This window comes from Acartia tonsa, chromosome 8 (assembly GCF_053477335.1).
Source record: "Acartia tonsa isolate MP-2025a chromosome 8, ASM5347733v1, whole genome shotgun sequence".
In the NCBI taxonomy this organism is placed as follows: domain Eukaryota; kingdom Metazoa; phylum Arthropoda; class Copepoda; order Calanoida; family Acartiidae; genus Acartia; species Acartia tonsa.
This window is the reverse complement of record NC_137267.1, coordinates 29,992,040-30,001,703: the sequence shown is the minus strand read 5'-3', so window position 1 is coordinate 30,001,703 and position 9,664 is coordinate 29,992,040. Positions and strand designations below refer to the sequence as shown.

Sequence of the window (9,664 nt, the reverse complement as noted above, 5' to 3'; positions counted from 1 at the left end):
TCTCAGTAACTGCTTATCAAATTGGGCTCTACCCTTCTGGGAATATACCTACTGGTAGTTTTAAGCTATTTTCTTGGGGGGTGGGACACCCCAACCCCCCCAAAAATAAAAATCCCCACTTCCAAAATTTTTAATTTTTTAAAATTTTTGTAAACAAAAAACAGTTATTGGGGTGGGGGAACCCCACTGCAACATGGGGCGAAGCCCCCATGAATCCCCCCCCCCAAAAAAAATTTAAATATTTTTTTTTAATTTAAATTTTTGTGTATGCGAACAACCTAGGTTTAATTTTTACGAATTGAAATTTTTGTGTATACGGCAAACAACCTGGGTTTAATTTGTACAAATTAAAATTTTTGTGCATAAAGCGCACAACCTGGGTTTAATTTTACCACAGAGTATTTAAACAAAGAATATTTTTTTTGAATATTTCTATTAAGGAGGGTTGACTTCCCATAACTATATAGGGCGAAGCCCCTAGAGGCTAGGGGCGAAGCCGCTAGTGCATTATAAAAACGTTATAAAAGTATGTTTGCAGTTTATTTACGGTTTTGGTATTGCTTTTTATTTTTAAAAACAAACTCGTACTGTCAGTACCATTATCCAATTTTTCATTTATTTTTAATACAAAACGCTACTTACCTATATAATTTTTAGTTATTTCCCCGATTTCAACATTCTTGACGTTGTCATTGATATCAACAAGGAAACAATAATATGATAAAAATCTAATCCAAAACTTTTAAATTTGTGCACTTTAGACTTTATGAAAGCGCTTGAAAGGATATTTTGAAAATGCTGTAAATCGAATACCAAAAACCATTAAGATTATGATACTTTCCCTCATCCTTTACTCAATCCTAATAAAATTAAAACAATCTTGTTTATCAACAAGGGAAATTTAAGTAATTTTAAACACCATGTATTGTATAATATTAAACATCTCTATTATTGAGTGCTCGAGCCAAATATTAAAGCCCTATCTTCCGCTTGTCATTTTGTTACGTTTACGCGTTTGAGAATAAAAAAAAATATCTAAATATTTTGTTAAACAACAGGAGAATATTTTAGCAAGCTCAACCCCTAAATCTGATATTTATGACAATGAAACAGCTTCTAATGCTGTCAATGATACTGAAAATAAGGAAAGCCAAGACAAGTCGGAGGACTGCAACATCTATATTCCTTTCATTTCAGGCAAGTATTTTTAAATATCTTTACATATATTAGATAGCACATTGTTCTATCTATACTACAAAGTAGAACAATGTATGTTTGTTTGTACGGATACAGCTTAAATGTCACTTACCGCAAAACGGATTGACCTTTGCTTTATATGTTAACTAGCGGCTTCGCCCCTAGCCTCTAGGGGCTTTGCCCCAAGAGGTTTGATCAACCTAATTTTTAGTATTTTAGATTGAAAAAGAAAAAGTAAAAAAAAATTTTTTTTTTTTGGGGGGGGATTTTTCATTTTTTTGGGGGGTTGGGGGTGTCCCAACCCCCAAGAAAATAGCTTAAAACCATCACAGGACCAGTAGGTATATTCCCTGAAGAGTAGAGCCCAATCGGTTCAGTGTTTACTGAGATCTTAAGCTTCAGACGGACAGACAGACGGACAGACAGACAGACATCGTTCTACTTTGTATTATAGATAGATCTACTGGCCATTCAAAAGTTTTAAGCTACATAGTTAACATGTGGGTAGGACAAACCTCAACGGTTTAAAGCAACTAGATTAAATAGCTTTTTTCTTCAAATTTTAAGTTCAATATTTTATTTGCTTGTATGACAAATCCTAAAATTTTTCCTTTACATCAGATTCGAATGCAAGTACCAGTGGTAAACAAACAGGCAATACTTATGAAAACGGACGGCCAAAAGTCAAGTTTGAAGTTCACACCAGAAAAGACGTCATTGCCGAAAAACAACCAAAAGATTTTTTGTCACCACACACTATTAAGGAATCTAAAGTTTATCCAAGAGAAGAAAATGCGCATATATCCTCCAATATGTGGCAAACAAAATCTACAAGGACTAATCTACAAAATCCGCGAAATCTGATGAAAGAAAATCTTCCAAGCATTGCAACTTTTGATCCTTCAAAACCGCCTCCTCTATTAGTCAAGAAAGAAAATATTTTAAGACCTACAAGAAGTGTTGTTGGTTTAAACAGCCCTAAAGAAGTAAAAGATTATTCTATTAAACCTGCAGTTGATAAAGAAATAGGAATGGATGTAGAATATACATGGATGAAAACAGGAGAAAATAGGAGGTTGCAATTTACCCATCGTATTTATTGACCGGGCCGTTAATCCAGTAGGAGGAAAGGGGATAAGGTAAAGGAGGGGATGGGGGAGATCGTCATTTTAGCCCGCTCCAGAGTTTAATTTTTTAAAATTACATGAAAATCTGGCGTAAGATCCAAGTAATAATACATCCATTGAAATAGGGTTGCCGCACAAGCCAACATATTTCACAGACCTAAATGTTGAAAACAATCAATTCATAACGTAAGTCTTAATTAAAACAAATAGTGAGTTATACCTACCAATATAAAAATTTAAGGATGTCTGTCTGAATGTTCATTTATTTGTTTATTGCTTATTTTCACGCTTAACTTTTTTGAAAAATGTGTAGGAATATTTCTTTAAAATATGAATTAAGAAAATATGGCAACACATTTATAGTTTTATTGATTTAATGCATATTCTTATTTTATTACAATTTTATAGTGGTCAGAAAATCGAAGTGAATTTAAAGAATCCATTCAGCCGTTATAACAGTTATAACAAGGTTCAAATTCATACAACGAAGAAAATTAAATTCTTGATTTTTATTCTAAGCATTACTTAACTTATTATAAAATTCTTATTTACTGGTCTAAGTCGTGATACCACTCTTTAAGTTACCATGTCCGTCTGTAAATGATATGCTTAGATATAAAATGCTTAGAATAAATAATTTACCATTATGCTTATTTGTCAAAACGCTTCTCTTTGTTAAGTCTAAAACAAGGATGACAGCATCCATAAGTAGCGAAGCTCAGAAATTATGAATGTATATTATGAATATATTTACCATATACCAGCGTCATCCTATATATTTGATGAAATAGGGAAATGACAAAAATTTCAAAATCACGCAACCTTTAAATCACGAAAAATTAAAAATCTAGGAATCGATCTAGCACCACAATATATAAACAAATCTTAATGAAACTTGATGGAAATATGTAGACTATTAGCATATTCAATCCCTGATAATTTCAACCGTAAATTTTGAATAGGAATTGAGAAAACAATAGAAAACCTAAAAATCTAGGAATCGATCTAGCACCCCTATTAATAAAAAAATCGTAATAAAACTTAAGGAAAATATGTAAAATGTAAATTAAGCAATCCCTGAAAATTTCAGCCCATTATCTTAAAAAGGAGTTGAGAAAATTAGAAAAGCATGAAAATGTAGGAATCGATCTAGCACCCCAAATGACAAATGGTTGGACAAAACAATGTATAGATTAGATGGGCATATGTTATAAGAATCTTCACTAAAAATTGCAGCTGTCTATCTTTTATAGGAGCCGAGAAAATCACGTTTCCCCCACTTTGTCTCAGACGGACGGACATTTCGAATTATAGAGTAGCTTCGCTACTAAAAATCATTCCATTGCAAAAATGCAACATTTGGTGTGAGTAGATATTGCATTTACTATCGCTCCAGCATTTATTACATTGGGATGTAAATATTCATTTATTTTTGGTTATTTTTCGCACGCTGCTTTTTTTTCTATGAAATTGAATATTGATAAAGTGTGGTGTAAATGAGACCTTGAGACCATCTGGCTCTAAATCTTCGGGGTCAGAAACAGAGATTGATATAGGAAAGAATGTTGTTTTATTTTTTAACCATTTTACCGTATATTGATTATCAAATAGTTAGGTTTCTTCGTTTGTTTGTTTCTCCATTAAGATCTCGCTAACCCTTAACAAATTTAGTTTTTCCATTTATTGAAACTTTGCATAGGACCCAGGTTGGTTTTAGGCTATTTTATTTTTAGATAAAAATTTTTTACGGTTTTGGGATATTCTTTTGCCCCCTCATTAAAATAAAAAGCTCCTAGTGCATAGCAGCATAATGTTGTATAAGAATTGATTTATGTGTTTGAAATTCTGTCTTGAAAGTAATGCCGGAAAAGTTAAAGTATCTAACTTCTAATGTTTTCTCTTTTTTCCTTAATATTTTAAAAGTTTTTTTTATTTGTTCATTTGCTAACTATTGAAACGATTGAGTTCTACACTGAGAACGTAAATGGCAGCTGTGCTATTAATTTTCAACGATTGTACTTGAAATATACCTAAATGCTTTATAAGCACAAGAAGTAATAATATTCTTGTTGGGAAATATAGTTGAACCAAGAAGATATGCAAATCCAAAGAAATACCTATAATGGAAAGCCGCTAATTTGAAATTTGTTTAATTTAAGTCGGGTATAAAATATTGAAAAAACATTCTGAAACTAGAGAAATTTAAACATTCCTACTGTCCATATTGGGCTCATCAAGAGGCTAAACGGAGGAAATGCTTTAATGCCACTGGTATCAACTTCCAGGTATTTCATTTTGTCAAGAACATTGGTAGGGTTGGGGGTTGTTACTACACCGCCTCGCCCCTCCTAAAACACACATAAGGTTTTTGATAAATATCCCTCCCCCTTAAAGCAACGTCGAAAACCTCCAATTTAATCAAAGCCCCTATTTTTGTTCACTCAAGTTCTACCCCCATCCAAATTAATTGAAATTGGTTCCCCAAATTTAAACTAAGTAGCCAAAATCTCTGATAAAGGTAGTCTACAGCCATATCTCTATAAATGGATGAAAAGATCATAGTAGGAGTTGACTTTGACATGTGATATCGGTGTTCGTCCTTGCGGCTCTGTCAAACAATATAGCGAACAGCTGACTGTTATTGAGTCAGCTTCTAAGGGCAGATATTTATTTAATTTTAGAATCTGATACAGATAAAAGGGATCGTCAGCGATGAGAACCAACCCACACTTTTTTCTAGAAGGTAAATATCATTAAATATCTTTTTTCTTATTTTTTAAGGGGGAAGGGTTGAGTACTGTAGTATTAATATTTTTATCGCTGTATAATTAATTTACACCATAGAAAATTTCTCTAGTTTTATTTTAATTTATTTTTAATGCAGGGACGTCCAGGGGGGAGGGGGTAAAGGGGTGACTTTACCCCGCCAAGATAAAAAAGCTTGGAAATCATTGCCTATATTCCATAAAGATTACACCCCCCCCAAAAAAAAAAAAAAAAAAATAGCTTGGACGTCCTTGTTTTAATATATCCTAACACAATGGGTTATTGAGGGATGTTTAAATTTTTTAGAAGGCGACATCCAGCCACAGTGCAAACTCCGGGGAAGGTTGATGTTGGAAAGGTCATTTTGGAACCTCTTGTATCCTATAGGTAATTCAGTTTATTCAATGAAGGATACTATTTAGCCAAACAAGAGGCTAACTAAACCCCTAGACGCCTACAGGGTTAGGTAAGTTTAATTTTGAAAAAGAAAAACTATTTGGGGTGGGGGCATTTTTTTCTAGGGGCGATTTATCTTGGGACGGTGGAGATGCCCTCCCCCAAAATAGTTACAAACCTTCCCTGGACCTATAAAAAGCTTTACTGTAAAGGAGAAAAATATCGGTTCAGCGGTTAGCTAGGGATTTCGCTACAGTCAGAAAGCTTACTACTTAATATAAAAGGATATCTAGAGTCTAGACCAATATATTACTGGAATGGAGCGAACATTGAATATAAATGTAAATTACAATGGAACCTATACTTCATAAAATGCTTTCTTGTTTGCTTATAAACTTTAGTTAATTAATTTAAACTTGATTGATTGGTTCAAATTAGTATTTTCGAATCACTTTTTAAACAATAACTTAGATCCACAGTATGATTGATTTAGTATATCATAATTGAGGATTTACATCAATTTATTACCGTTTTTCTTATTCCTTAGTTAAATTGAGTGCACAGCTATACATAGGGGGGGGGGGGGGGGGTAGAGTGAAACCTTGAATGGATGGGAAAAGGAAAAGGTAGATAGTTGTGCCTAAAATCTTGTTTAAGGGGGTGCTTACATACACCTTTTGCATGCTACTGCTTAAGTAATCCCCGATAAAAATGGTAGTTGGGCGAGGGCACTCAATTTCAGTCCTTAGAGAAGATGTTTTGAGATCTCATAAAGTTCTTATATTTAGAAGAAAGAGTGCTGAGTATGCATTAAATTCTTCAATGCCATGAACAATCAAACAAATCAACAGAAAGCATAATTCTATGTTTTAATATATCACTTTTATGCCCGAACCAAGAATGAAGAACTTAGGAAAATTATTTATATTTTGAAATTTAGCTTAATTTTGAATGATTTTTTATGTTAAAACATTAACTCTGATTTTAAATAATTTTGACGAACATATATCTCTCTGGATTTGAAAATTAAAAGTATTTGGAAATAGTATTGTATCTTTTTATTTTTGTAAACTATTTATCATGTGAATAGTACCTAATGACTTTTAGTGTTAAAAGATTGAAAATTATGCCTTTGTTGTTCCAATTGACTTACGATATTATAAATTTTTGAGCAATTTTTGACCATTTTTTTAAAGTGATGATAAAAATGAAAATTTTGTTATTAATATGATTTTTTTTGTTTTAGACTATACCTATAGATTAAACTTATTTGTCAATTTTGGGTAAACCTTCATGAAAATAGATATACACCCATTTAATATGATTCAAATCATTACCCTCAACTTTATTTCGTATTTTTTTGAATATTTTAGTGTCAGAAAATTTGTACTTTTTTATATCAGAAATAAAGGTAACATAAAAGTGACATTAAGAAATGTATTTTAACAAGGATGACAACATCCATAAGTAGCATCGCACAAAAACAAAACGGATGGACAAACGTGAAAATTGATATTATAGAGCAGATGTTCATTGTTCATAACCAAAAGAAGAAGAAAAAGAAAATTTACTAGAACAACAAGAAACCTTTACCTATAAAAATATACATGTATGTATTTTTTATCATGACCAAACGTGAAAATTAATATTATAGGGCAGATGTTCATTGTTCATAACCAAAAGAAGAAGAAAAAGAAAATTTACTAGAACAACAAGAAACCTTTACCTATAAAAATATATGTATGTATTTTTTATCATGACCGACAGACAAGATAATTTGTTTACTGTTTGCTCTTATGAAAGGGATATCCTCATGAAAATAAATAAGTAGTCTTTCTTTAATAACAGCCGAGAATATCAAATTTTCTCCCTTTCCCTACAGACAGACAAAGTGAAAAATAGATTAGATTCGCTATTAAAAACTTACCCACCAACGAATATCTTTCATTTAAAATTACTAAAAGAGAAAACTATCATAGAGTGGCTCCTCATTTCTCAGAAACAAATTAATCCAAAGAATTCAGGCGTCTATCGCCAAGAAATTCACGTTTTCTCTAAGAAGGACAGACAGGTTAACATTTCAAATTAAAGAGTAGTTATGCTTGTAAGAGGGCAATAAGTATCCATATCTAAAATGCAATTTTCTGATAATTCAATTCATACTTTTGCTAGAAAAAAGTAACTGATTTGATGACTATACCTTTTTTTCCCTAAATATATCACCCATAAACCTGCGCAGTAAAATAACCTGACATAACTCAGCAAGTTTCCATTTATGTAAATTTTATGTTGTAATAAAGTCATATTTGAAAAGTCAACCTGTCGCTTAATGCGAATTAACATATCTTTTATTCAGTTCAATAGAATACTCCATACTTATTTGAAGAGAAGCTACTCAATAAAAGTGTCCGCTCGTCTATCAGCTACGTTTTGAGAAACTTAACTGTTCCGTTTGTGAATCATAAAATTTTCTTGGTTCTATAACTCAATTGGTCCGTCGTCGTTCTGTCTGTAATGCTATAGAGGACATCGTATTACTGTAATTTGTGTCAAAAATGATCCATGTGACGTCATAAAATGAGGGAGATGCGAGGAGAAGTGGGAAAGAAAACTCCTAAAAAAGAGATGGACAATCCCCCATTTTTATGACGTCACATGAATCATTTTTGACACAATTTGTTGTTTGTCTAATTTGTAGGTCGGTCTAGAAATACTCCTCCAAAATACATTTTTTGTGGAATGTTTTCGACTGCGATAATGTAATCTTCAATATTTTATACAAATATACTTTACGCACTATAATTTATTTCATATACTTATTTATTTATATAATAATCAATGGTTTGTTTATTACATTTGTGGTTACATACAAATTTTATATCATAACTCTACAGCACAAAACGCATATTAACAAGGATGACAACATCCATAAAAGAAAAGTCCATCAATTATAATTGTGGATAAACGAACATTAAAAGTCTGTGCCTATTGTTTTAACTTCTAATCGTCGTAGGAACCAACAATAATAAAGTTATAAAGACAAAAACTTATTTTTTATAGTGTCAAAATGAACACATTTAAAGTTCTTGCTAAGATATCAGAATTTCTATGAAAGATCATAACTAATCGATAAAGGAATCCTTACAAGGTTTGAAATAACTGGAACGTTTTTAACATGTTTTAAAGTTCCTAGCTTGTTCACCTTAAATGTAGTAAAGCTCCGCTTTTAATAATAAATTCAGGCAGAAAAAAAAGGATTAATAAACTAGAATCATAAGTCTGTACTAAATATACTTATTATTTACAAAATCAAAACTGCGGCATATTTGTCAAATGCTTTCCAAAAGTCAAACTAGCATAATTTATTTTATTTACATACAAATTCAAGGATGTTCGAGTCTAAAGAAGCAAAGCATTTTAATAGGATAGAATGAAAATTATAAAAAATAAATTCTTTTATGATGCTTAACATGTTTGACTGTTGCGAAAAATCTTGCTAATCGGTAGACTAAAATTTTTATTTAAAATACAGACCACATTTTATTTACCTTTATAGAAGGAAAGAAAACTATGTTAAATTTTATGGCACAAAACAAGTTATTTTATTTATTAAAAATAAAACATTAGGTACCTAGTCGTTTAGGTATTTTCCTTTCAATTTAATTTAAATCTATTCCCTCACCTCCCTCTTTTTATTTATATATCATGTAGACCAAATCAGAAAATTTAAATCTTAAATTATAGTCAATTCTTAGAAGCGAAAATTATTGGTGGAAAAGTCTAAACACTGCCAGTTTTTACTATCAAGATTTATTTAAAGTTAAAATTTATTGAAGTCAATAAATAAATACAACTTTGGGTACCGGTATAATTGACATTCCAATATTCCCTCTCTACCAGCTTCTTTTCATGAAAATTAGAAATTGCTCTAAACTTTCATACACATTTTATGTTTTAATTTGTTTTCAACCTTTACATTAACACACAATATTGTTATTCCACAAGTTAATTCTTTACAAAATTAAAAAGAATAATTTCTCTATTATTCTAAGTTACCACCTCCCCAACTCCCCTCTCTAAGTAAAATTTAGGGGTCAATGGACTTGCACCCAAAGTTTTATAAATACAAAAATCATGATTGGACAATGACATGCGGTGAAAGTGAGTTATGGAGTAGA

General features: G+C 31.4%; 1 protein-coding gene across 1 annotated transcript; it reads left to right on the top strand.

Moving 5' to 3' along the window:
• The first annotated feature begins 920 nt into the window (after positions 1-920).
• LOC145326559 (uncharacterized) lies at positions 921-6,657 on the top strand. Its single transcript, XM_080169929.1, has 10 exons — positions 921-992; positions 1,059-1,197; positions 1,819-2,289; positions 2,420-2,510; positions 2,733-2,793; positions 3,811-3,880; positions 4,521-4,609; positions 5,006-5,067; positions 5,397-5,477; positions 6,275-6,657. The coding sequence occupies exons 1-10, from the start codon at positions 921-923 to the stop codon at positions 6,315-6,317; spliced, it is 1,179 nt and encodes a 392-aa protein (XP_080026055.1). The 3' UTR covers positions 6,318-6,657.
• Positions 6,658-9,664: the final 3,007 nt, after the last annotated feature.

What these genes read in the sequence shown, in the direction of transcription:
- LOC145326559 (XM_080169929.1), top strand. Translation starts at nt 921, where the DNA reads ATGTATTGTATAATATTAAACATCTCTATTATTGAGTGCTCGAGCCAA. An exon ending in GTTATAACAGTTATAACAAG is followed by an intron (nt 2,794 to 3,810) that starts GTTCAAATTCAT and finishes ATATTGATAAAG; the next exon opens with TGTGGTGTAAATGAGACCTT. An exon ending in GAACCTCTTGTATCCTATAG is followed by an intron (nt 5,478 to 6,274) that starts GTAATTCAGTTT and finishes TCTTATATTTAG; the next exon opens with AAGAAAGAGTGCTGAGTATG.